Below are 27,708 nucleotides of genomic sequence, written 5' to 3'. Positions count from 1 at the left end.
CTGCTGCCACAAAGGTCCTAACCATTCCTCCATGTGGGGTCACAGACACTAGGTGTCTGATGGGAGGGTCCGGTTGGCCAAGGTCACATCTTACCCCTCCATCTCCAGAGCAGGAGGCAGGACACTGCATCTTCATTACATTCCCCATAGCAGGAAGTGGTAGGGATACTGGAGAGCAGAAGAAAAGATGGTGTCCACCACATAGGGTAGGAGTCAGTATATTTCCTAAACAACAAACTATGGATAAACGCTTTTTTTTTGTTTGTTTTTAGTAATGTTGCCATTACTAAAGTATACATGACCAGAAACAGGCGGATCAAAATAATCACCCCAAGTACCAAGCTAGCTACACTGTTCTCTCATTTATCTGCCTCAGCTGATGGAGACCATAGTTATAGTTCTGCTGGGAATATTTTCACATTGAAAGAGGGTGTAGTACATCTGGACTGCTCTTTGGTATGTGAGCTCAAAGGACTTTTTAAAGTGTATCTCTGGGCTTCCCTGGTGGCTCAGTGGTTGGGAATCCGCCTGCCAATGCAGGGGACATGGGTTCGAGCCCTGGTCCGGGAAGATCCCACATGCCATGGAGCAGCTAGGCCCGTGTGCCACAACTACTGAGCCTGTGCTCTGGAGCCCGCGAGCCGCAACTACTGAGCCCAGGCACCACAACTACTGAAACCTGCGTACCTAGAGCCCGTGCTCCGCAACGGGAGAGGCCACCGCAATGGGAAGCCCACGCACCACAACGAGGACCCACTCGCTGCAACTAAAGCCCGTGCACAGCAGCGAGGACCCAACGCAGTCAAAAATAAATAAAATAAATAAATTTAAAAAAAATAATAAAGTGTATCTCTGCTTAGCAGAGGCACCTACTTCTTAGCCTGTAGAAGTTGATCTGTGGTTAAAATGATTAGAGTTCCCCCTCTGTCTCCAAATGCCACTCTACTGTGAAATTCATCCAGGCATAGAAGACATTGCATGGTAAAGTCTGCTCTTAACCAATTCTTGGTGGCTGGGAATCTTCTAGGAATTTCTTTCAAGTGTTCAGTGGAGGACTTCATAGGACATTAGAAAGGAAAGATAGAAAAGAATTGCTTGCCTTTTGCCTATGCCCCAACACCCACAAATAAAAAATAAGTTTTTACTTATTTGTTCAGGCTTTGAAAGGAATAGCAAGGTGTTTTTTCTAATAGACTGGTGAATATCTTCTTGGCCTTACGCTGAGAACTTATGCAAGTTCATTTAACTCTTGAATAGTCTGAATAGTGCATTCAGAAGCTAATTCAGAAGCCTCACTTTGGAGAACACTCATCCGAGTTCAGTATGTTGTGGTCCGAGTAGTCAAGAAGCATCTTGGAGCCCTTTTTCCAATCTATCTCCTCACTTCATTGTCGCATAGAATAAGCAGACCATCACCAGGATCTGAGATCTTACTTGGATTCAGCCCACATTTTCAATGCCTTTCTCCACTAGAATCTTTCACCATTGAGCCTTAAAGATAGCAGTTGTCTGATCTGCATGTTTCCTCTGTATTTTCTATTTTCTTCTTATAAGTGCTCAAAATAATTTCTTAAGATCCCACCTACCCTTTTATGTTAACAATAAAATAATTGTGAAATAATTAAAAGGCAGTAAGTAATAAAAGAAGCTGCCAAGGACCTGTGTGATGTTCAGATATCTCAGAATACCTATTAGCTGATTACCCACTGTAACCTTCTGTTGTCTCCAGTTTTGAAATCTCTGAGCATGTGGGTGTTTTGAAGTGTACTACATGAAAGAAAGGTGTTTGCCCACACCAGCCTTGGAATCAGAAAATTCCAGGGTCCAAACTTGACTTTTTTAGTAACATGTCCCTGGGCAAGCTGGTTGACTTCTCTGAGCCTTATTTCCTCTTAAAATGGAATATAATACCACCAGCCTCAAGGTGGTTCATGAGAATTAAATGAACTAACAGACATGAAACTTGGGAAAAATTTGTTGGTGAAGTCACACTCTATTCTGACTCTATGTCAGAATTTTGGTATCTTCCAAGAACTGTAGGCTCTCTCCCTTCATCCAAAAAGCTTAGAATTCTAGCCACCAGGTTAATGGTTATAAAAGATACACTCTGTTTTCTCAGGACACATCAAGCAGAGCCTTGCTAATCTTCTGGGCCCTCTCTCCCTCCAGGAAGGCTACGGCATTGGGGACGACGAATACTCCTGTGCATACGATGGCTGCCGGCAGCTGATTTGGTACAACGCCAGAAGTAAGCCTCACCAACACCCCTGCTGGAAAGAAGGTATTCATTCCTCTCCATCATGAATTTATTAATTAGGTTAAGACATCTGGTTATGATGAGGCATTTATTATGTTAGGCTTTAAAATCTTTTAATGGAAAAAGAGTAAATGTGAAAAGGGATATTAGCCTTTGTATCCCCTACCATAGGTGTGAACCGTACTCTCCTGATAGTCACCTCTGATGGAGCCCTTCCTTTAGCAAAACATTTCAGACTATAAAATTCTTAATTTAGTGGGAAAATGATCATCTTAAGATTAATATGAATTCTAGTTTCCTCTCTGGGTATATGTCTTAAATCAAAGCAGCCGTGGAGATATTGAGGACACTGAAATTGTAATGCCAATAAAATAAGGTTATTTTCAGAGAATCGGCACTATTCAGTGGACACATTCCGGGGCTCTCTAGGGCAGCTTTTAAGGGTGACTTGAGTACTGTTAGTCTCAAACACTTCTGCCCAGCCTCATTTCTCCAGACATCGGGCTCAGGATGCTGCAGGGGCATAGGCTACCAGGACTCTCAATCAAGGCTCTAGGATTTTAGCAAGAATATATCTTATCAACAGCATGATCTTTTTTGCCCCATTCAGTTTTTTTTTCCAACTGCTTTGCAATATCCAACGCCCTAGACCCATGAAAACATTTATTAATGAAAGATTCAAACAGCATAGTTAGAGCCACAGTTGATTTGTTAAACACTTATACCAAAAAATTTACGGTGAGTGTTTTTACCCCCAACTAAATACAGTGAAAACAGGGCTTCCCTGCTTCAGCACCACTGCACTGGAGGGTAGTATTCTCAAGGGGCCTCCTGGTGCACCGCCTTGTTCTGAAGACATAGAGTCATATGGTAGGGGATGGAACCTCCGGAAAAATTTTATTCCCAGCATTGGAGCTAGATGGGGGATATAGCCCAGCTTCTTCTCCAAGCTTCCCTCTCTCTGTTTCCTGCTGCAATCAGCATTATAGATGTAAACTGAATTTTCAGGCATGCTAAGAGAGCAGGAATTTGACCCTTGCTGTGAGGGGACAGCTTCTCTTAATTAACTAATAGTGTGGAAAGGAAAAAACCTGCAAAGCCGACATAAGCCCTCATTTTAAGGGTTTGCAGGTTAAAGGAACATAACACTTCTTCATTTTTTTTTTTAAATACTTTTCTGATATTTTTTTGTTGTCGTTATAAATTTATTTATTTTTGTCTGCGTTGGGTCTTCGTTGCTGCGCACAGGCTTTCTCTAGTTGCAGCGAGCAGGGGCTACTCTCTGTTGCGGTGCGCAGCCTTCTCATTGTGGTGGCTCCTCTTGTTGCGGAGCACAGGCTCTAAGCACATGGGCTTCAATAATTGTGGCACGTGGGCTCAGTAGTTGTGGCTCGCGGGTTCTAGACCGCAGACTCAGTAGTTGTGGCGCACTGGTTTAGTTGCTCTGCGGCATGTGGGATCTTCCCTGACCAGGGATGGAACCCGTGTCCCTTGCATTGGCAGGTGGATTCTTAACCACTGCGCCACCAGGGAAGTCCAACACTTCTTCATTTAACAAAGCATAAAATAGAGGCACTGTCTGCAAAGACTGTCTTGTTTGTTTTTTAAATGATTTTTTAAAAGATTTAAGTTTATTACAAAATTTGGAAAATAGGGGTAAAAAGCAAAATGAAACCAAAATCTCATGTAATTCCTCCATCCAGAGATTTCTTTAAAACGCAATCTAGTGTGTATATATAGATATGTATTTTTTTTATTAATTTACCTTTAAAATAATTTTTAAAATTTTTATTGGAGTATAGTTGATTTACAACGTTGTATTAGTTTCAGGTGTACAGCAAAGCAAATCAATTATACATATACGTATATCCACTCTTTTTTAGATTCTTTTCCCATATAGGCCATTGGAGAGTACTGAGTAGAGTTCCCTGTGCTATACAGTAGGTCCTTATTAGTTATCTATTTTATATATAGTAGTGTGTATGTGTCAATCCCAATCTCCTAATTTGTCCCTCCCCCCGCCCTTACCCCCTGGTAACCATAAGTTTGTTTTCTACATCTATAACTCTATTTCTGTTTTGTAGATAAGTTCATTTGTACCCTTACTTTAGACTCCACATATAAGCGATATCATGTAATATTTGTCTTTCTCTGTCTGACTTACATCACTCAGTATGACAATCTCTAGGTCCATCCATGTTGCTGTAAATGGCATTATTTCATTCTTTTTTATGGCTGAGTAATATTCCATTGTATATATGCACCACATCTTTTTTATCCATTCCTCTGTTGATGGACATTTAGGTTGCTTCCATGTCCTGACTATTGTAAATAGAGCTGAAATGAACATTGGGTTGCATGTATCTTCTCAAATTATGGTTTTCTCCTGATATATGCCCAGGAGTGGGATTGCTGGATCATATGGTAGCTCTATTTTTAGTTTTTTAAGGAACCTCCATACTGTTCTTCATAGTGCCTGTACCAATTTACATTCCCACCAAAAGTGTGGGAAGATTCCCTTTTCTCCCCACCCTCTCCAACATTTATTGTTTGTATATTTTTTGATGATGGCCATTCTAACTGGTGTGAGTTGATACTTCATTGTAGTTTTGATTTGCATTGCTCTAATAATTAGTGATGTTGAGCATCTTTTCATGTGCTTTTTAGCCATATGTATGTCTTCTTTGGAGGAATGTCTATTTAGATCTTCCACCCATTTTTTAATTGGGTTGTTTGTTTCTTTGATATTGAGCTGCATGAGCTGTTTGTATATTTCAGAGATTAATCCCTTGTTGGTTGCTCTGTTTGCAAATATTTTCTCCCATTCTGAGGGTTGTCTTTTCATTTTGTTTATGGTTTCCTTTGCTGTGCAAGAGCTTTTAAGTTTAATTAGGTCCCATTTGTTTGTTTTTATTTTCATTACTCTAGGAGGTGGATCAAAAAAGATCTTGCTGGGATTTATGTGAAAAAGTGTTCTGCCTATGTTTTCCTCTAAGAGTTTTATAGTATCCGGCCTTACATTTAGGTCTTTAATCCATTTTGAGTTTATTTTTGTGTATGGTGTATATTTTTTGTTGTTACACTTACTATGCCTTGAACAGCTTTCCAGGTTATTAAATAACATTGTTTTTAATGGTTTTTCAATATTCCATTATATAATAGTACTATATTAATCAATGCCTCAATGTTGGACAGTTACATTTTTGCCTTTTAAAATTATTATTATAAAAAAATTATAAACCATTCTGGATTTTCTCAGGATAAATCCTTAGAAGTGAATCTTCTCTGGCAAAGGGTATACAGAATTTCAAGGCTTTTGCCATATATTGCCAGATTTTCCTCCAGTACCATTGAGTGTCAGTTTTTCTTGTCATCACTTTATAATTTCATGTATTTATCTTTGACTATTTATTTATTTATTTATTAAAATTTATTATTTATTTATTTATTTTTGGCTGCATTGGGTCTTTTTTGCTGCCCTCGGGCTTTCTCTAGTTGCGGTAAACGGGGGCTACTCTTCATTGTGGTGCGAGCACTTCTCATTGCGATGGCTTCTGCTGTTGCGGAGCGAGGGCTCTAAGCGCGCAGGCTTCGGTAGTTGTGGCACGTGGGCTCTTCCCAAACCAGGGATTGAACCCGTGTCCCCTGCGTTGGCAGACAGATTCTTAACCACTGCGCCAGCAGGGAAGTCCCTTTGACATTTTAAAAAGCAAAAACTTTATGAGTGAATATGAATGCTTTAAAAAAAAAAAACATGTTTGGGGGCAGTTGTTATGTCAGACAGTTTTGTTTTGTTTTGTTTTGTTTTTTTGGCTGTGCCTCACAGCTTGCAGGATCTTAGTTCCCAGACCAGGGATTGAACCCTCACCCTCGGCAGTGAAAGCGCAGAGTCCTAACCACTGGACTGCTGGGGAATTCCCTCTCAGAGAGTTTTAACTCTCACCAGAGAGGCAAAAAAGTTCATGATTTTGATCTTACCATATTTTACTGATCCCAAAATGCACATTTTCCCCACATTTTCACATCTTTGAAATTGGGATGCATCTTACAATTGATGGCTTTTCATAGATTAGTTGGCAGCATTTTCCTCTTAATGGTACATCCAAATATTGATGTAAATGGGTCAGATCAGTTGCAGAAGAAGCAAAAACGATGAATATGTTGAGTACAGGGCTATAAAAACAGACTTAATACAGTGACATTAAAACCCTGAGACAGCAGAATCTCCATATCCTAACAGTGTTTCACTTTATCCTCTAGGAGACACAGTAGGATTTCTGTTAGACTTGAATGAAAAGCAAATGATTTTCTTTTTAAATGGCAACCAGCTGCCTCCTGAGAAGCAAGTCTTTTCATCTACTGTGTAAGTACCTTCTCTCAGTCAGAAATTTGAGCAGATGCATGGAATGTACTTTTCTCCAGAAAAAAAAAAACAAACTTTGTCCATTTATGTAGTCAGTTGTGATGAGAAATCACTGTATTTCAAGTAATTGGAGACCCATTTGATCTTACCTAAAACCATCCCAGAGTTTGATATAGGAAGGTAAGAGCAGGATGTTCTCTGGTTCACAGTCCTGTCTAGGTTAATAAACAGAATGTCACCCTTCTTTCTGCTCGGGTATGACTTATTCCCACTTTCTGAACTCCACTTTGTGTATGAGCTTTATTTTGTTTTTATGAATTCTCTTGACCTCTGTTCATTTTTACTTGTAGATCTGGATTTTTTGCTGCAGCTAGTTTCATGTCATATCAACAATGTGAGTTCAATTTTGGAGCAAAACCATTCAAATATCCACCATCTATGAAATTTAGCACTTTTAATGACTACGCCTTCCTAACAGCTGAAGAGAAAATCATTTTGCCTAGGTAAGGAATCTGCAGTCAAGGAGACCACACTGGCCATGACAGTAGCCAGTGTTGGGCCTTTATGGTCTTAAAGGTATCTATAACGTAATGTTGTAATCCTAGCTCCTGTTCTGGCTCAAAAAGCAGGTTTGTAACGAGCCCTTCTGCACTGTACTTCACCCTTGGACTCAGTGTCCCAAGACTTGAGAGTGGCTCAGTCAGCAGTTTCCAGATGAACTAGAAAATGTCACACAGTGACGACAGCCCTGCCTGCAGCGGCAGAGCCTCCATAATATCCCAGGAACAGAAGGGCCACTTGTGTCCCAGCTCAGAGATCTGAGTTTCATTCTTAGAACTTCCCTTCACCTTGTCTCGGTGCCTGACAGGGATTCTGAACTTCAGATTCCTCTTAGTGAAAGTGTGAAGTAACACCTTTCTCATCTGTCATACCCCATCATTTTTTTTATGTAGCCTGTCTTCTTGGATGTGGCCCATAAACAAGTCTGCCTTCTCACATACGCCCTGAAAGGTACAATCGATCCATCTAAGAGTTCCCCTGGAGGCTGGCCTTGGTTAAAACTGCTTCAGCATTTAGTTAACCGCCCCTGCAGAATTAAACTTTCCAAAAGTCAGATGGCAATAGGCGCCAGCTGTCAGAAAGTCTTCTTTTATGGGCAGCTTCTCTGGGTACCACCTCACTTTGGCGCCCAAAGTGCAGCCTGCCTTGAATAAGAACAGCAGAGTTACAAGCTAGGGCAGTCCTATAATACACTAGACTTTGTTTTTTGTGACAGTGACACCAAGACAGGAGTTGTTGGAGACTGAGTGGCCTCCTTAATGCCAAGGGGTCCTTTTTTACTCATAGTAATAGTATTCTTTTCTGACTTCAGGGTAGGAGATCATGGTCCTGTTTCTATCTGGCATCTTGTAAATTGTTCTATATTGTAAATCCTCTCTGTCTCTATCTCTTCTTCTATTCATTCTTTTTTTTTTCTTCTTAAACTTTTTATTATGGAAAACTTCAGATACACACAAAAGAAAAAAAGAATAGTACAATAAAGCACCATGTACCCACCTCTCAGCTACAAAAGTCATCCACTCACGACCACCTGCTTCTCTTACAGTTTTCCCTCATCTCTGTTAATAGCTCCATTGTCATTCCAGTTTCCCTGGCTGTAATCCTAGAGTATCCTTGACAAGGCAGGGTATGACTTTCTGCCATTTCCACGACAGATCCCTCAGCAAATCCTGTGGGCTGTGCCTTCAGAATATATCCCAAATCCAACTACTTCTTGTCCCTCTCCCTGCTACCACCATGGTTGAAGCCTCCATCATTTTCCACCTGGATTGTTCTTGCCCTGCCCTTAAACTGTAGTCTCCCTGTTCCTGCCTTAACCCCCTTCGGTCTATTCAGCACAGCTCCAGAAAGATTTTGTTATAACATAAATCAGATCATGCACTTCTGTGCTGAAAAGACTCTAGTGGCTTCCTCTTTCACTTAAGGTGAAAGCTTAAATCCTAGCAGACTCTATACGATTTGTCCGCTCCTCTCCTCCATTACTTCTCTGACCTCCGACCCTCTCCCATATGCTCCTGCTCTTTCAGCCATCCTGGCCTCCTTGCTGCTCCTGAAGCATACCAGGTCTACTATTGTAGCCCCAGGGCCTTTGCACTAGAATGTTCTGCTGTCGCAATGCTTCCTGCTACTAGAATGTTCTGATGTGTGTTTTCCAGTACCACTGAGCAGTTGACTCGATTTCTGACACTGTCTACCTGGAGATAGCATCAGATCCCACTGGTGAAGGGCTCAGTCCTGCAAAGACTGCTCTTTTCTCCCACTTTAGATGCCAGTCACAAGTCCAGGTTATGACCAACTGGCTGTAAATTGGAGGCTCCCATGACCTCCTCCTTGGGTTTGATTAATTTGCTAGAGCTACCACCACAGAACTCAGGAAAGCAGTTTACTTCTTACTAGGTTACCGGTTTATTATAATAGGATATAACTCAGGAACGGGCTATCTGTGTATGCCAATCTCCCTGCCTCTCACTTGTTCACCAGCCCTGAAACTCTTTGAACCTTGTCCTTTTGGGTTGGTAGGGAGGCTTCATTACACAGGGCTGGTTCATTAAATCATTGGCCTTTGATGATTGAACTCAGTCTCCAGCCCACTTCCCATCCCAGGAGGTGGGGCAGAGGAGAGAGGAGGGAACTGAAAGGTTCCAACCTTCTTATCACCTGGTTGGTTCCCAGTCCCATCCTTAGGTACCTAGGGGGCTTTTTAAAAGCCGCCTCATTAACAGAACAAAAGACCTTTCTAGGTCTCTTAACTTATGAATCGTCGAGGGTTTTAGGAATCTGTGCCAGGAATGCAGATGTAAACAAAATATATTTTTTATCATAAATCACAGTTTCTCTCCAAGATGCCCACAAGGCTCACTCTCTCACTCCCTTCATGTCTTCACTTAAATGTCATCTTAGTGAGACCTTCCCTAGCTGCCGTATTTAAAATTATAACTCCCTGCCTCTCACATACACACTCCTTATTCTCCTCCCTGCTTTCTTTTTCTTCACACTACTCATTAGCATTTAAAATTCTGCATACCTTACTTTTTTATCTGATTTATTGTCTGTTTTACCCCCACTGGAGTGTAAACTCTCTGAAGGCAGGGATATTTTTTTAGTCCTCTCTTCACTGCTGAATCTCCAAAGCTTGGAACAGTGCCTGGCACGTAATAAGGCCTTATGTGAATTGAACGAATGTTTGTTTCCTGTTTCTCTTGCCCATCCATCAGGCTGTACCTTCAGCAGAGCAGTTCTGCATGTCTGCTTTTCCATTCCAAGCTAAGTGAAAGTATAATGCGAGGGTTCTAACCCGAGGTGTCTGGACTTCCAGGGTGACTATGATGAGCTGTCATAAACACCTTGAAAATTGTGTGTGTGCATTTTTCTTGGGAAATGCTCTGTGCGTTTTCCTCAAACACTTAGAGATGTGTGACTTTAAACATTAAAATGTGCTGGTAGGGACTTCCCTGGTGGTCCAGTGGGTAAGACTCCGCGCTCCCAATGCAGGGGGCACGGGTTCGATCCCTGGTCAGGGAACTAGATCCTGCATGCATGCCGTAACCAAGAAGTCTGAGTGCCGAACCGGCACAGCCGAGACAGATAGATAGATGATAGATAGATAGATAAACAAAAATTTTTTTTTTTAATTTGCTGGTAAAATAAAAAGAGCACTGGACTTAGAACCAAAAGACTTAAATTTGATTCCTGAATCTGTTTACTGTGTCTGACCTATACAAATCATTTCCTTGTCTGTGACCTTATGCAAATCATTTCCTGCCCTTTTCTTTGTAAAATGGGAATGACCATGCCTCCTTCATTCTCTATTTTAGAAAATCATTGTAAGATTGAAATGAGATGTCTTGTGTGAAAACTTTACTGAACAAAGCTTAGGGAATACATGGTAGACTCACATGTACAGAGCATTTTCAAGGCACTTCGTATGCATCACTGCTAAGAGGCCCCATTTATTTGTTGACAAAATGAGTTTCAAACTGTGTTTTCTACTCAGGCACAGGCGTCTTGCTCTGTTGAAGCAAGTTAGTATCCGGGAAAACTGCTGCTCCCTGTGTTGCGATGAGGTAGCAGACACACAATTGAAGCCATGTGGACACAGGTAAGAGGGTTTGTTTGGTCATTTCCTCTTTTGTACATTACATTAGACAAAGTTTCATCCTGTTCCTGAATTGCTTTTTACAGTGTTACCAGTTCCATAGCTGTTCATCAGGGTTTATAATATCCAAAGTGGGCTGAATGAGGAATTAGAGTTTGCCAAGTAGTACATGGCTGTCTTCCAGAAAGTACCTGAAATAGAAGCTGAAATAGAAGCAGCTGCTTGATATGGAAGGCCTGTTTTTGTTTTACTTAATTTACTCAACACTATAGTTTAAACACAGTTTTTATTCACAAAATGTAGAAGGTTTAATGCTAATTATGAGCCTCTTGGGAAATCCCTTTTAGTTTTAGAGCCTTCTCATTTACTTATTATTCACCCTCCTAAGCACTGAGATGGCAGCACCTCCCTGCCATCTAACCACATTTCAGTTGTATGAGATAAGGGCAGCCTGGATCCTATAGAACAGAGTGTCTAAAACATCAGCAAGAGCAGCAAGTAAGACAGTCCCTAAAAAGATCATCCCAACTAAGGTTAGAAAGGGGAAGAGGAGTTGGGCAGTGTGCTGGCCTTGGCCTAGCCCAGGCATGTGTGCTGACTGTATATGATCAACACCTATGCTGATGTTCCAGGCCAGCTCCCTGTAATTCATCACATCCCATACCCTGCCTTGCTCTTATTCTTGACATAGCTTTAGCTAGCAGGTTGCCTACGGGTCCAGAGCCTGGAGTGATGGACCCCAGTTTGTCTCCCCCAGGTCTGACTCAGCCTGAGCCCCTGACTCTGCCTCTGTACATTTGCCATCTTATGAAATGTGTTGTTATCTAATCGTCTGGTAAGGGACATACATGCAGTGAGTTTATCTCATTTCACCACTAGCTATACCAGTCTCTCTTCTGAAAGAAAGGCACAATGACTCCAGCTGTGATTATTCCTCTATATCAACTCTCTAGCCCGGAACGCCTCAGGATCTGGGCTTATTCATCTCTGAGCTTTCTGGCCCTTCTTGGTGGTTTTGTGCACAATAAGGGCTCATGAAAGAGGGCTGAAATCTAAAAACTTAGAACCAGGTATCTTAAGTATGACCACAGTCTCCTTCCTAGATATATCCAAAACAGAGTTGGAAGAGGAAATAAAAGAATTATAAGAAAATTTAGCTCCACTTTCAGCAACAACAACAATTTTAGAAGGGTAGAGGTTAAGAAGAGAAATCTGGCTAAACGGAATGACATGAGCCAACCCCTAGAAGAGACTGAAAATCTAAGCATTCCTGTTACCATAGAAGAAATTGAGATGATTACCAAAGCTACCTTTGCCTCCGCTGCTAAAAGCACTAAGCCCAGATGGTTTCACAGGTGAATTCTTTCAAACTTTCAGAGAATAGATAGATTCTGTTTAAACTTCTCGAGACCACAGAGATAATAGGAAGACTACAATATTCTTTTTACAAAGCCTGCATCGTAATCATATGAAAAGCTGACAAAACACACAAAAAAAGAAAACTTATGTGGGACTTCCCTCGTGGTCCAGTGGTTAAGACTTCGCCTTCCAATGTAGGGGGTGTGTGTTCAATCCCTGGTCCGGGAGCTAAGATCCCACATGCCTCATGGCCAAAAAACCAAAACATAAGACAGAAGCAATATTGTAACAGATCCAATAAAGACTTTAAAAATGGTCCACATCAAAAAAAATCTTAAAAAAAAAAAAGGAAAGAAAACTTCTGAATATAAACCTAAAAATCCTAAATAAATTATTACCAAATAGGACCCAGCAACACAACCAAGGGGGGCTTATTTCAGGAATGCAAGGTTAGTACAATATAGGAAATCAATTCATATAATTTCCCAAATAGGCCAAGGGACAGTGGAGCAGAGAATTAACACTTTCTCCAAAAATGCTGAAAAGGTATTTGCTAAATTCAGTATCCATCCCAAATGGATGGAATACTGCAAAACAGAAATGGATGTAGGGAATAAAATAGTATAAATTAAGAATGGATGGATACTTCCTTAGCAATATAAAAGATGTATATATCTCAGCCGAACACTAACATCTTTTTAATGGTGTCACACTGGAAGAATTGCAAGAGATGCTGGGGACAAAACAAGGATGCCTGCTATCAGCACTGTGACTTGCATTGTATAAGCTAAAACAGACAAGAAAGAGAAAAGGGATTAAAACTGGAAAAAGAGCAAAATCATCATTTGGAGATAATAGATTACATAGGTAGATATCAGGAGAATTGACTAAAAGTCTATTAGAATCATTGTGACAATTGAATAAGCTAGCTGGTTTCAAAAAAAAAACTTAAAACAATAGCTTTCTATATATAAATAACAACCAATTAGAACAAATATTTGAAGGTCCCTTTTACAATAGCCAAAAAAAAAGCTTAAGAATACATTCCAAGAAATATAGGTTGCCTATCTGAAGAAAACTTTTAAACTACCGAGGAATGTAAAGAAGACTTGAATAACTGGATCTGGTCTTGGATAGGAAGACCTCTCAGTGTCGTAAAGGTGACAGTTTTCCCTAAACTCTAAGTTTAATTTGGTCCATATAAAAAGGAAAACATGGGTTTTGGGGTTGTTTTTATTTTTTTTCTGGAAATAGAAATGCTAACTTAAAAGTTTATGATACTAAGGCAAGAAAATTCTAAAAAAGAAGAATTATGGAGAGGACCAACCCTACCTACCACATCTTAAAATATATTAAAATAAATGTTAAATTTGCAACAACATGGATGGACCTGGAAGGTATTATGCTTAGTGAAATAAGTCAGACAAAGAAAGACAAATACTGTGTGTTATCACTTATATGTGGAATCTAAAATAAAACAAACGAGTGAATATAACAAAACAGAAACAGACTTACAGATATAGAGAACAAACTAGCAGTTACCAGTGGGGAGGGGGGGTGGCTAGATAGGGGCAGGGGATTAAGAGGTACGAACTACTATGTATAAAATAAATAAGCTACGAGGATACATTGTCCAGCACAGGGACTATAGCCAATATCTCTTTTTTTTAATGTATTTATTATTTTTGGCTGCATCCGGTCTTAATTGAGGCACGCGGGATCTTTCGTCGTGGCGCGCAGGCTTCTCTCTAGTTGTGGCGTGCGGGCTCCAGAGTGCAAGGGCTCAGTGGTTGCAGTGCACGGGGGCTCTCTAGTTGTGGGGCAAGGGCTCAGTAGTTGCGGCGCTAGGGCTTAGTTGCCCCGCGGCATGTGGGCTGTTAGTTCCCCGACCAGGGATCAAACCTGCGTCCCTTGCACTGGAAGGCAGATTCTTAACCACTGGACCACCAGGGAAGTCCCTAGCTTTAATTGGAGTATAATTTATAAAAAATTTTAATCACTATGTTGTATGCCTGAAACTAATACAATAATGTAAATCAACTATACTTAAAGAAAGGTTAATAGTTTTGTCCCAGTATGTGAAAAGAATGACACAACAATGGAACAGAAGCCCAGAAATAGAACTGATTACAAAGAAAAATTTAACATATGATAAAGGCGTTATGTCAAATCTGTGGTGAGAGAAGGACTATTCGGCAAATGATATTGGGATAGATGGCTAGCTGTCTGGGAAAAAATAGCATTGTATCTCTACCTACTTATATACATCTGTATGTATAGGCTATGTACGTATAGACTTTCTGGAAGAATGCACATGAACTTCTAACTTATTCCTCAGAAGAGGAAGATTGAGGATCAGAAATGGAAGAGAGAGTTGCTGTTTATATATTTACTTTTTGTTTTAGCCATGTGCGATTATTACCCTTTCAGTTAACATGCTTGTTAACATTTTAGGTGGAGTCAGCAGACCGTCAGTCTGACCTTTTGAAGCACTGACCTAACTGGCATTTATGTCTTTCTCCTCAGTGGCCTGTGCATGGACTGTGCCTTGCAACTGGAGACCTGCCCATTGTGTCGTAAAGAAATAGTGTCTAGAGTCAGACAGATTTCTCATATTTCATGACACACGTGAAGAGGCATCATGGACTGACTTCTACTCAATTCCAGCCAATGTTGAAAAGAAAAACAAAGAAAAAAAAATTCTCTATAATCAGTTGTACGCACATTGAAACTTACAGCCATGGCCAGATTTTATGCTAAAAAACGATAGTTTGTCAAAGACAAAATTCTCCTAGAATCTAACCCAACTTGCCAGCCCTGAGAAATTCCTTTTAAGGCCAAGGAAAGCTGCATGCTAACAGCTAGGCCTGCGGTACTTCCATGAGAAACAATAGGAGACAATGCCCTCCTGAGTGCTGAAACCACACCGGATTTCTCCAGGTTGGGTTCATTTGATTGTTTAACACAGGATGTTTTGTCTCATATTCTAAAGTTTTTATTTTGGGCAAAAGTCATTATGGAGAAGTAAATGACAGCGTTTCTGGGTTAAGCATAACTTCCCATTGGTCAGAGAGCCACCGGTGTGTTAAGCATGGATATTGCAAGACTTGAAGCTATGAAACTAGAATCACACAGGTCAATACTACAAGCAACGTGGAGGGCCTGAAAGAAGGTGCACAGACTGTAGGAAAAAACCCAAATTTTTGATATTTCAGTGATTCCAAAGAACATTCTAGTTTTTTTTAACTGCAGAAAATTGGTGGTATTTTCACATTCATGGTGTTTCTATCCAATTTCAGTACCCACATTTTGTGAGGAAAAAATGTTTTAACAATGCAGGAGGAATTCTTAAATTAATCGCAATGTTAGACTGGAGAAAATTTGGTATTTAGGGTATTTTTAAGCTACCATCAAATGAGGTCTCTCTGTTTTTTGTTTAAAAAAATTTTTTTAAATCAGTATTGTTTTTGGAAGTAATATACTTTGCAACTCTTGAACCAATAGTCTCAAAAACTCTTAGAGGACAGTCTGAGAGCATGTATTCCTATTGTTTAAAATAAATACATGTTTTTGAATAGTAAATTCAATCATGGATTGTTGACTATGTCTTCATCCAAAGTGTTATTCCCTCTCAGGGTCTCTGGTGAAGACCTTCAAGAGTTTGGTTTTTTCTCCCAGAAAATTGGAAGGTAGAATTGTAAATTCATAGAACTTATTTTATAATGGTGTACCTCAGCAGCTGCCTTTCAATTTATGCCAAGTCCTTACTGAGTTTATACTTGAATAGTAAATATGTCTTCTGAGTTTTACAGTGTCTTAAATTCAATGCACATTTTTTTCTTCCTTTCCCACCCTTTCTTGTTTGTAGTTCATTAAATTGTCCTATTACAGAGCTGATTTCCTTCCTGGCCGTACTTGTTGGGGTGCTGGATTTTTTCCATGTCTTTAGTCTTCCATAAATTCAAAAATATATATAAATATATATATATATATATATATGTTCTCTTCTTTAGCTTGTGGTGAATACAGTAATTTGCATTGAAGAAATAAAACATTTGTTGCCTTTTTTGACTAAGATTTCACAACTTTCATTGGTGCCTGCTGCTAAGGTTCCAAGATATTATACTCTCAGGTTTATACTTTCCGGGGTAGGACAGAATCAAGTATTAGAATTAAGAAACAAGGTTAATCACTTATTCATCCAGCAAACCTTTATTGGACACCTAATATGTTCTGGGCTCTGCACCTATATGGTATACAAAACAGATCTGTTCGTGGAGCTGACGTCTGGTAGTGGGGAGAAAACTGTATTTCTCTTTATTGTAATAAATTTTTGGTGCCCTGAAAGAAAATAGGGTGCCTTTGAGAAAGAACAAGGGGAACCTAATTTAGATGAGGGGAAAGGGAGAAAACTCACTGAAGGAGTAATATTAGTAAAAGCTTAGAGGAGGGACTTCCCTGGTGTCACAGTGATTAAGAATCCACCTGCCAGTGCAGGGGACACGGGTTTGAGCCCTGGTCCGGGAAGATTCCACATACCACGGAGCAACTAAGCCCGTGCACCACAGCTACTGAAGCCTGCAGTCTTAGAGCCCATGCTCCACAACAAGAGAGGCCAGCGCAATGAGAAGCCCGCGCACTGCAACGAAGAGTAGCCCCCGCTCGCTGCAACTAGAGAAAGCCCACGCACAGCAACAAAGACCCAACGCAGCCAAAAATAAATAAATTAAAAAATAAATAAAATCATAAATCCATTAAAAAAAAAAAAAAAGGAGGAAGTAGGACCTAGGGATGTAGCCAGGCAGAGAGACTGAGGACAGGCTTCTAGGACTGGTAGCTAGGTGAACACATTATAGGCAAAGGCCTTAACTAAGGAGGAAAGGAGCTCAGTAGGCCCCAGGGTCAGATGGAAGTCCCCTGAACTAGTAAGGTAGGAACTGAGTGGGTAGAAAAGCGTGCTCCAAGGTTGGAGAGGTCAGGGAACTGCTCGTGAAGGCCATGTTCAGGATTTTGTATTTTATCCTAAGTGCGATAGAAAGCAAAAGAGTTTAAGCATGGAACTATGCCTTGATAAATAAGTTTAAAAGATGGCTCTGGCTTCTATTTGGAGAATGGAATTGGAGTGGGGTTGGAAGGGGGGCGGGGCGCCACAGTATAGAGAACAAGCAAAAAATGGAAATAATATGACCAGTAGGGAGACTTTGAAGTAGTCCAGCAGAGAGGTAAAAGTGGTCTGTAAATTCAGTGGAGAGAGAAAAAAGTAGATGGAAAAATAGGTAATTTGTAGTAATTTCTCCAGTGAGTCATTGGGGAAATGCCCCCGGGGTTCCAGCCAAAAAGATTTTAAGAATTGCTGTGTTTTTTGAATGATATTGATAGAGCAGGATAAAGTCATGGTGCCATTTGCAGAATGCCAGGGAATGATGATTCAATCACAGAAACCAAAACAATTTCATTAGCAGAAAATGACTTTTGCATGAATTTCAACCATCTTGATTATGTAACCAAGAAAACTAAGTAAGATCAGCAGTTTCCAAGATTGTCCATTTTCTTGCTATTTAGTCACATAAAACAATTCTTAATGCCAACCCAAAATGAAGAAATTGTTATTAATAGAAAATATTTAATATATACAAGTGAATTTTCTATTTTTCTACAAAAAGTCCGCCATTCTGTTTTCAGCAGAAAAACATCATGTTCTGATTTCCAGGAATATTATTTGACAACTCGGGGATTGGGACCATACATAACTTGATGGTTAGGCTCTTAGGAGTGGGGCAGACCCAGGTTCCAACCCCACTATGCCGCCTATCAGCTGTATGCAAGTACTTAACTTCTACACCTTAGTTTCCTAATCTGTAAAATGGAGATAATACTTTTTAGAGTTTGGGGGTTTTTTCTCATAGGGTTTCAAGTATTTTCAAAGGAAACAATGTGTTTTTAAATGTGTAGCACAGTATCTGGCACATGCCTGAATAGGTGGGTACCTATTATTCTTTATTCCCATTTGTTCTTAGAGCCAGAGATGGTGAAGTGGACTCAAGAGGACCACAAATTCTTTGACATTCCTCCCATCTATAAATGAAATTTCTGCCCCCTCCCCTTAAATCTGGGTGGGCTCTATGTTTGCTTGACCAATTGAATGCAGTGGAAGGGATACTGAGCCAGTTTCCGGTCCCAGGCCATTGAGTGACTGGCAGCTTCCACTTCCCGTCTCTTGAAATATTTGCTCTTGGACCTAGCTGCCATGGTGTGAGAAAACCCAAGCATCCATGGGAAGACCTATGTGGAGAGGAACGGTGACCACCCCCCACCTCCCAGGTCCTCTGTTCAACATCCACAACTGAGCTACCCCAGCCAATACTGATTTGCCAGCCACATGAGTAAGCTTCTTGGAAGAGGCTTCTCCAGCCCCATTCCAGCTGCCCCAACTGATGCCAAGTGGAACAGAGACTAGCTGTCCCTACCAAGTCCTGTCCAAATTGCAGACTAGAGAGCAAAATAATTGAGTTTTTTTAACCAATAAGTTTTCTGGTGGCTTGTAACAGCATTAGATAACCAGAATAGATGAAATCAAGTTTCCTCCTCTGCTCTGATCCCGTATATGTATTAGCAGTAGAACGTGTGGGCAAGTTCATTTAGTCCAGCAGAAGTAAGTGTGGTTTACAGAGAAAGTAGGTCATGAGGAAATTTGCTGAGTTTGCCTTGAGCTGTGTGACCTGTGTTTGACTTACAGAACTCGGTCCAGTTATTCAGCAAACCTTTCTGGATGCCTGCCTTCTACTTGGTGGTAAGCAGAGGTAGTACCTCTGAGAATTGATCTCACCCTGGATACAACTGTGTCATGGTAACCATGTTTAGTTCCACATCCCACTGATATCTATTTTATGTCCATTTAAAAATGTCAATTTATTCAGGCTGGCCATCTGACCCACAGATCATATTTAAGCCATACCTAAAATTCCTCTAGACATGTACCAGACATTTGGCTAAAAAATAAAATGCAACCGAAGAGACACAATGTCTAGTGATCCAATCAGGAGAAAACAGATCTAGGGTATCCTTTTGCAAAATTTGTCAGTTTTGGAGGGGGACTTTTCCTGGAGCAAAGTCACGTGATGTAATTGCTCAAAGTGGTTCTGTCAACTTTTATCTTGCCTAATTACCCAAGAAACCAGTTAGTGCCAAATAATCTTTTTGATGTGAATATTATATTTATGATGTAAATTACAAGACCTCCACTTCTTGCGGTGGGGCGATCCTTCCACGAGAGGGAGTGACCGTCTCTCAAATCAGAGGTCTGCATTATCTGGCTCAAAAGCTAAGGGATTGGCTCTCAAGAGATTTTCGATTTACAGTGCTCTTAAAACCCGCTTTAAACGACTTAAGCTTCATCTTAAATCTTGTACTTCATTCCAAGTTGCAAGTGAGGAAATCGAGGCTCTCTCTGGGCTTGGATTCCTTCCTCTTCAAAATGGGGACGACGTCAGATTTAATCGCCCCACAGAGTGAGTATACGTCAGAGAGCCCCTGACCTGCTCAAAAAGGTCCAACTTCCGTTCGCGACCCTCCATCCCTTTCCCTCACTTCCTCTCCCTGTCTTTGCCCCGCCCCTGGCGTTGGGCAACGCACGCCTGTGATTGGCTACTGGGAGCCCAGAGGCGGCGGAAGGGTCGGGGAGGCCATGGTGACGGGAGGCGGGGGGCGGTAACTGACGCCGGAACCCCGAGGCGGCAGCGGCCGGTTTAGCGTGGCCTGGCAGGGCTTGGAGGACCGGCCGGCGCGTGGCACCAGCCAGGGAGCCTGAGGCCGGGGAGTCGTGCGCAGGCGCTACTCGGTTGGGCCGTGAGCCGGCCGAGGCCTCGGCTGCGAGACCTTCCCGATGCCGGTTGGGGCTCTGCGGAGCAGAGCGGAGGCTGCGCCCGGGCCTCGGGCGGGGTAGAAGGCCGGCGGGCCCGCTGCCCTGCGCGCGGTGGATGCGGCGGCGGCGATGGACGCCCTAGAGGAAGAGAGCTTCGCGCTGTCCTTGTGAGTGACACCGCCCGACCCCGGGAGGCTGAAGGCCGGAGCTGCCGGCGCTTGGCCTCGGCCTCTGCCTCCGCCCTGTGAAACCAGTGTCCCCGGTGTGGGTGGGAGACCAACAAGACTCCGCCCCAGTTCCCGCGGTCGATTCTGCTGCCGCGACGACCGCAGGGCTCAGGCCTGGAGGACAGGAGTGCAGTGCGGTGTCATGCGATGATACACGCCTCTGTCACAATGCCCCTCGCCTCCAATCCTTGGTCGTCAGCAAAACCTGGCGAGTTTGAGCTGCCAACGCCCGACCACGGGTCAGAAGACCCTCCACCACCACTACCCCCAGGGACTCTAATTGCCCCCCTCCCCCGGCCAGTGTCTTAACCGCACCAAGTTTACCCCCGCCCGCAAGCAGATTGGTGTGGGGTGATAGCGAAGATGCGGTGAGTAGAACCCCAAGGAAATAAATGCGAGGAGCCTTAACATGTCCGCTGTGAGCCTTTGCTCCTTTTATTTGTTCCTTTTGTAAGTCCTTGTATCGTATCATGTTTTCTGAAAGTGGAGCCATTGCATTCAACTTTGATGTCACAGATGTGTCAAATGTGTTTTCTTCTGTGTGGCATTGCTGAATTAGACAGTAATCATTATTAATTGTTGAAGCTAGTTGATGGGAAGTTCATTTGAAAATGTCCATAATACATTTTGAAAAAAAGAGGAATTATCTGAAACAGCTCCTAATCCAGGCGTATTTTTCAGCTCTTCCGCCTCTGATGCAGAATTTGATGCTGTGGTTGGATATTTAGAAGACATTATCATGGGTAAGCTTCCTTGCCTGTGCTTTTTAGGTTTTAGGCCCTTGCTTTTAAGAACGTTGAAATCCATTTGGAGACTTAATTTTTAAAAAGAGAGAAAACATGAAGCTGCATGTAATGTTTAATGTAATGTACTGTAATACAAAGTAAGCCTTACTGTGCTTTGCTTTACAGGCTACAGCCCCTACTCCTTTAAGTAACTAGTAACCATAGATTCAGTCCCCTGAAGGGACTTATTCAGGTAATGGGGCACCTTGAAGTTATGGGGCTCTTGGCAAAACTTCAGAAAATCTTAACCTAGTTTATTTCAGAGAGTAAAATCAATTTTTAGTCTTGAGTTTTAATATTTTGTGACATAAAGCACAGTGTAATACCATAGCCTTTGGGACTATACCTGGTGGCGCAGTGGTTAAGAGTTTGTCTACCAGTGCATGGAACACGGGTTCGAGCCCTGGTCCAGGAAGATCCCACATGCCACAGAGCAACTAAGCCCTTGCGCCACAACTGCTGAGCCCACGAGCCACAACTACTGAAGCCTGTGCCCTAGAGCCCGTGCTCTGCAACAAGAGAAGCCACCGCAATGAAAAGCCCACGCACCGCAAGGCAGAGTAGCCCCCAGCTCGCCACAACCAGAGAAAGCCCGCGCACAGCAGCGAAGACCCAATAGCCAAAAATTAATTAATTAATTAAAAAATACCATAGCCATAGCACACATGTCCATGAGGAACAAGATGTCATACTTCAGCTGGGTTCTGAGTTCGAATTCGTGGATTCATTTTGGCATCCATAAGTCCTGCTAAGTAATAAGCAGTAATAGGCACCAACCGTTTAAGACAAATATGTGGGAGAGAAAAATTTGAGAAAATCTTGTCTGTTGACTTTAAGTTTTCTGAGAATTAGGAAAAGAACACTGTTGTTTGGTGTTACTAGCTGTATTTCTTAGTCTTGTTTAGTGAAAAATCACTGACCAAGTTTTTATACCTTCGGGTCCTGTAAAGGTTCATACCCTTAACTCCTAAATGCAGATGTTTCACTGTTAAGATCCCATGTGGATCTGAGGATTTCTGGGGAATGCTGAGGAATACTTTCTTTTGGCCTCTATGAGTACCCTGTGTGCTGTGGGAAAGCCCAGGGTATTTATTCCAAAGTCTAGGTCATTTATGAAGCTTTCCTTTTTTTTTTTTTTTTAAATATATCCTAATACTATTCCATCAATTGTATTTATTTATTTATTTTTTTTAAAACAGGTTTTTGTTCTATGTTTATTTATTTATTTTATTTATGGCTGTGTTGGGTCTTCGTTTCTGTGCGAGGGCTTTCTCCAGTTGTGGCAAGCGGGGGCCACTCTTCATCGCGGTGCGCAGGCCTCTCACTATCGCGGCCTCTCTTGTTGCGGAGCACAGGCTCCAGATGCGCAGGCTCAGTAATTGTGGCTCACGGGCCTAGTTGCTCCGCGGCATGTGGGATCTTCCCAGACCAGGGCTTGAACCTGTGTCCCCTGCATTGGCAGGCAGATTCTCAACCACTGCGCCACCAGGGAAGCCCCTGAAGCTTTCCTTTTATTTTTAGAAGTTATATTCTATTTGGTTGTTAAAATATCCTGAATACTGTAAACCTTAATGTTTGCTATGAACCAATCTCTATACATGAATTCTCATCTAAATTCCACCTGGCAAATCTTATAGGATAGGTACTCTGATCATCCTCATTTTTCCGATGAAGAAAGTGGGGCTTAGAGAAATTAAGTAACGGGCCGAAGGTCACACAGTTGTAAGTGGCTGAGGTGGGATTTGAACCCAGGTGGTCTAGCCTCTATCAGAGCCCATCCATTTAATCACTACACTGTTTACACCACTGCTGCTGAAATTATATTAAGAGAACCCTTTGTGGAGTTCCCAAGCCACCCTGTGTGGCTCTGATTAAAGTGGACTAGAGGATAGTGGTGGTTGCACAGCAGCGTGAAGGCTCTTCATGCCGCGAAACGGTACGCGGTACGCTTAACACCTTCAGCTTTCCCCGCCTAGAGACTGGCCATCCATAAAGCAGTTCTGCTGACATTTCTTCCTGCCTGTTTAGAGATCAGAATGGTTTTTAGTCTCCATTGAAAAGAGTACGTTTTTCCTATTGCGGTTCAGATGATGAGTTCCAGTTATTACAGAGGAGTTTCATGGACAAGTACTACCAGGAGTTTGAAGACACGGAAGAGAATAAGCTCGCCTACACACCTATTTTTAATGAATATGTAAGTGGATTCCTATTTCTCTTACTGGAGATTAGGATTTCTTTAAATTATGAATTTAGGATCAAATGATGTTGAAATCTGCTCAACTTCTAAAATCTGCCATCAGCACCCTGCCGGGAAGTCTAATTAGAATCTGATTTAGTCTTCCTCTCCTGTTGTTTTCCTCTGCACAGTTCTTGGGGCTGTTTTCCAAATATTTAATGACTTCGTCTTCTGTTTTAAAACATGTTTGGCTTTATCATAATCCTGCTTTCAGTTACAGTGTGTGGATTCACCATACCTTGCACTTACATACTTTTGACCTTTTGGCTTTCACACACTATTTTTTCCTACTACATAATCCAGTCAGGTGAAAACCAAGACCAAGATCACTAACTAGTTGGTGGCAAAACCAAGATTAGAACCCAGGAACCTCGACTCTTGACCCCTAGGGTCTTTGCACTATGCCAAGGCCTCGTGCAGCCTCCTGTTATGATCTCATCTGTCCGAGAAGAGGTTTGAGCCTCCAGGACTTTCTTCCCTTAACACAGAAGTGTGGCAGAGTCGATGAAGGTTTCTTAAGCCAAGCCTCAGCTTTTAAGGAACCTGCGATTACCTCCAACTGTATGGTTTTTAGTATGTTCTTTCTGCACAGATTCCGTCTACCCAGGCAGAAAAGCCCCCACTTACTTCACTCCTCACTTCCTGCCGTGGGGAGTGGGAGCCCTTCTGCTCCCTATCCCTACCCACCTTGGAGCATTCCTCTTGTTACATCGTAATTACCTGCAAATGCCTCTCCCACGGGTGGGCCAGGGCACGGGGTGTGCTCACTGAGGACAGGAGCTGGGTTTGGGTTCTCTTTGGTGCCCCCAGCACTCGGCAGGGAGCCAGGCACACAGAATAGGCTCTTAGGAAATGTTTTCAAAGGGCTGGAGGACAGGCTTTCTGAAGAGAAGCCTTGTTTTCTTAAAGCACAGTCTGACCAAGATCCTTTCCACTGTTACAGATTTCTTTGGTAGAAAAGTATATAGAAGAACAGCTGTTGGAGCGGATTCCTGGATTTAACATGGCGGCTTTCACTACAACTTTACAGTGAGTTGAGCTTGACTCTGCTTTTTTACCTCTTTTTACCCTCCTCCTCCTCAACTCTGAAAGAAGACCCCTCCCCCTTGTTTTCCTCAATGCTTGAATATCAAGCTTTAGAGCACTTGGTTAGGTCCTGGGTGGGAGGCCCTCCAGACCTTTGAGGGAAATCTCCAAGAGACGTCTGTGTCATCATTCATTCATGAAGCAGCCACCCTTTTCTTTTGCAGGCACCATAAAGATGAAGTGGCCGGTGACATTTTCGACATGCTGCTCACGTTTACGGATTTTCTGGCTTTTAAAGAAATGTTTCTGGACTATAGAGCAGTAAGTTCTCCTTGTCTTTTTAGTCACAGTGAACCGCTTAGAAAGTTCCAAGTAGACCTGTCGAGCACAAACCACCCCCTGTGCTCCTCTCTGTAAGACTGGCCAGTATCAGCCCAGCAGTGAGTGACGTGTCAGCAGAGCGAGCTGCAGTCCTCTGCTGGCCGGGGCCTGGGACCCTTACAAGGAATTACATTCTCATGGTTTTGGTGAAACAGGTCCCAGGCACCTTATAGGGTCCCTAAATAATCAAAAGGACAAAGCCAAAAATCAGGTCTAATTGCCTTGCTTTTCTTGGAATGCAGGTTCTTAATAGGAAAAAGAAATGTTTTTCGGTGAAGGGAGGTCTTTTTTTTTTTGTTTTTTTGGCTGCGCCTCGTGGCATGTGGGATCTTAGTTCCCCGACCAAGGGACCAGGGATTGAACCCATGCCCCCTGCAGTGGAAGTGTGGAGTCTTAACCACTGGACCGCCAGAGAAGTCCCCAAGAGGTGCATTTTTAAAGTGACCAGCTCTGAATAAAAATGCAAAATCACATACTCCCTCTTCCTGTGTTCTCCTGGTGGCCCACCCTGAACACCTCCTTCCCTGTTATGAGCTAGAAAGGACTTTTTTCTATCTCTTGCCTCTTAAAGTTGTTCTTTTCTCTTGTAGGAAAAAGAAGGCCGGGGACTGGACTTAAGCAGCGGTTTAGTGGTGACTTCATTGTGCAAATCTTCTGTGACAGCTTCCCAGAACAATCTGCGGCCCTAGGTCCCACCTCCAGGTAATGGGATCTTTCTAGACATCACCAGCCCAATAGACTGGGAGAGGCTTTGGCTAATGATGTCAGAAGAATACATCTTGGAATGACTGACTGTTCTGCAACTCTTCGTTAATGTTAAGTATTGATGGGTCAGAAGAAAATGACCTGACCTTCCTGGGACACATTCTTGTCTTCAGTAACCCTAGTACTCCTACCTGAGTAGACACCTCTTTCAGGAGCTTCTGAGTCTGGCTCCTGCACCAAGCCCAAGTCCAGCATTCCACCTGGGGGGCACTTCCCCAGCATATGTGTTGGTGTGTCCATGTTGGAAGAACCCCCCATCACCAACTCTCTTGGCCCAGCAGGCCTTGCATGTCCCACCAGGCTTTTTGTGCACTCACAGCTTTTTACATGGGTCAGAGTTTCAGTCCTGCAGCCTCAATGGGCTTTTTGACTGGGAGTATTTATCTAGGGTTTAACTCAAGCTAGGTGCCCATCTCAAGATTTCTGAAACTCCTACTATCACAGCTAGTCTTGGCTGTAGGAATCGACTTAGAGAGTTGTCCTTTACCTAAAAAGGTACTTGTGAAAATCAGTTCCTAGTCTTACATGTACAGTCCTTATATCACTTCACTGTCTTCTACTGGTCCTGATGTACTCCCATTGTTTCTATAACTCTCGTTTATGTTTTTGAAAACATATTTTTATAGATGAATACTCAGGCTAACCTAGTGGATATAATCTTGGAACTTCCATGATTACCCACTTCAAGATCAAAGTATTATATTGCTGTGTGCTTTTTAGCTGTTAGTGCTATGAAAGCAAAAATGCTTTCTATGTTGGTGTTCCTATTTTACTGGGCACCAATGAATGTATGCTGGAAGTAGTCTAAAAGGTTTCCTTTTCTTAGAGCATGTTAGTATTTGTGCAGGTTTGCTTAAAACCCTTTCTGTGTAAAACAGCTCCTTAGGTTTTCTGTTGGGGTAGGGGCTCTGCACTTCCTTCTTGTTGTCAAAATAATCTTACCAAGATAGTGTTCCACTGGTCTAGCTCAGTAGGAGATAGCAAACAGCTTTACTGGTCATCTGTCTGCTTGGATTTAGTACACTGGTTTAGTACAATGTTTGATAGAACATTACTGACCAGAAAACATGGATGTCACCTCTCTAGAAAGAAATACTATAGTAGTTCAATTCCCAATGTGTGCCTTAGTTTTTTTGTTGTTGTTTTTATTTTTATTTTTCAAGTAAAAATAAGAATCTCTACTGACTTTTCACTTGGCTGTTCTGGTTTTAAAGGATGAGCTAGCTGTAGGCTGTGCGTTTTTCTGTACCGATGTGGCGCTTATTAAATACTTTTGTACCATGAGTAAAATTTCAGGTGTTTTGCAAAAACAAAAACCATCATTCTAAATGAGTCATCCCTTCTTTACTATTGCTGTTGCCATCAGGTTATCAGTACTTTGGTCTTTCAAGATGAAGGCTTTTTAAAACCCTTCCTCTCCTGGCCTTGCGTACCCTTCCTGCTCTTTTTATAAACGGGACTGCCCATCGCAGGCCAGGCATGTTGGAAGCACTTGATGAAGTGCACCCTCTGTGCAGTCTGGCTCAGAAAAGGCAGGTGGACAAATCCAAAGATGAAATTATGAAAAGTGAACAAAAAAGGCAAATGGTTTTTTCATCCTTTTCCACTCAGAAAAAAAAAGCAGGCAAGTCCGTTGTAGCTTCATATTAGAAAACAGGCTTTCTGATTTTTTTTAAAACAAACTAGAACTCTCTCCATCTGCTCAGGAACTTAGGTCATCATGTGCCACCTTCAGAGGGGCTCAGGCATGGTCAGGATGAGAAAGCCCAACGTGCAGGCCCAGCCTCAGGAGACATTTGCCGCCTCCTATTGCTTGGGCCTCCTCAGCCATGGGAAGCACTGTTCACCCAAACTGCAGGGCCAGGGGCTAAGGACTGGGGGATGCATTGGCCTGAACCAACAGGTAGTTGTTTGACAAAGCGTGCTAACATCTCCACCAAAATAGGCTGTGTTTTAGGGTGTCAGAAACCTGGTAAGACTTGCCAAGGGTTTTGTTTTCTCTTAAGCCTCAAATCGGTTGGTCTTCCTTAAAACTATCCTCTTATGGCTTAATTCTAGAATGACTATAATTTGTTATTCAAACTCTGAGACACTGGAGAGTAAAAAGGGATGCTGTTAATTGTCACACCAGGACAACAGGCACAAACTAGGCCTGGGACCCAACTGGGACATGGGTATCAGACTTAGTCCTCCCCCGCCACCCTTCGCAATGGAGTCGCTCATCCGCAACTGTTTGAATCTGGTTACATTCTAATTGTTTCCAGTTTTTTAAGACAGGACCAAGGGGTGCCC

The 27,708-nt window shown here is 42.3% G+C and overlaps 2 protein-coding genes across 5 annotated transcripts in view; both read left to right on the top strand.

The window, feature by feature from the left end:
• RSPRY1 (ring finger and SPRY domain containing 1) overlaps positions 1-19,705 on the top strand; it is a 50,075-nt gene extending 30,370 nt beyond the window's left edge. For 3 of the 4 annotated variants that reach the window (XM_082366979.1, XM_082366976.1, XM_082366977.1), the window contains 5 exons: positions 2,170-2,281; positions 6,518-6,620; positions 6,971-7,123; positions 10,675-10,779; positions 14,662-16,210. In XM_082366979.1, coding sequence (XP_082223105.1) covers positions 2,170-2,281; positions 6,518-6,620; positions 6,971-7,123; positions 10,675-10,779; positions 14,662-14,758 — 570 coding nt within the window. In that variant the 3' untranslated portion in view covers positions 14,759-16,210. Of the gene's footprint in view, positions 1-2,169; positions 2,282-6,517; positions 6,621-6,970; positions 7,124-10,674; positions 10,780-14,661; positions 16,211-18,871; positions 18,926-19,555 lie in introns of those variants that run through there. The other variant, XM_082366978.1, reaches the window with a different exon arrangement.
• Positions 19,706-19,826: 121 nt separating this feature from the next.
• Positions 19,827-26,706, top strand: ARL2BP (ARF like GTPase 2 binding protein). The gene is made up of 6 exons (XM_082367001.1): positions 19,827-20,163; positions 20,905-20,966; positions 23,096-23,202; positions 24,188-24,273; positions 24,495-24,591; positions 25,242-26,706. Exons 1-6 carry the CDS (start codon positions 20,126-20,128, stop codon positions 25,338-25,340), a joined length of 489 nt encoding a protein of 162 aa, XP_082223127.1. The 5' UTR covers positions 19,827-20,125; the 3' UTR covers positions 25,341-26,706.
• Positions 26,707-27,708: the final 1,002 nt, after the last annotated feature.

The sequence above is a fragment of the Balaenoptera borealis genome, assembly GCF_965194805.1.
Source record: "Balaenoptera borealis genome assembly, chromosome: 19".
Lineage (NCBI taxonomy): Eukaryota > Metazoa > Chordata > Mammalia > Artiodactyla > Balaenopteridae > Balaenoptera > Balaenoptera borealis.
The sequence above is the reverse complement of the archived record's forward strand: the minus strand, read 5'-3'. Positions and strand labels throughout refer to the sequence as shown.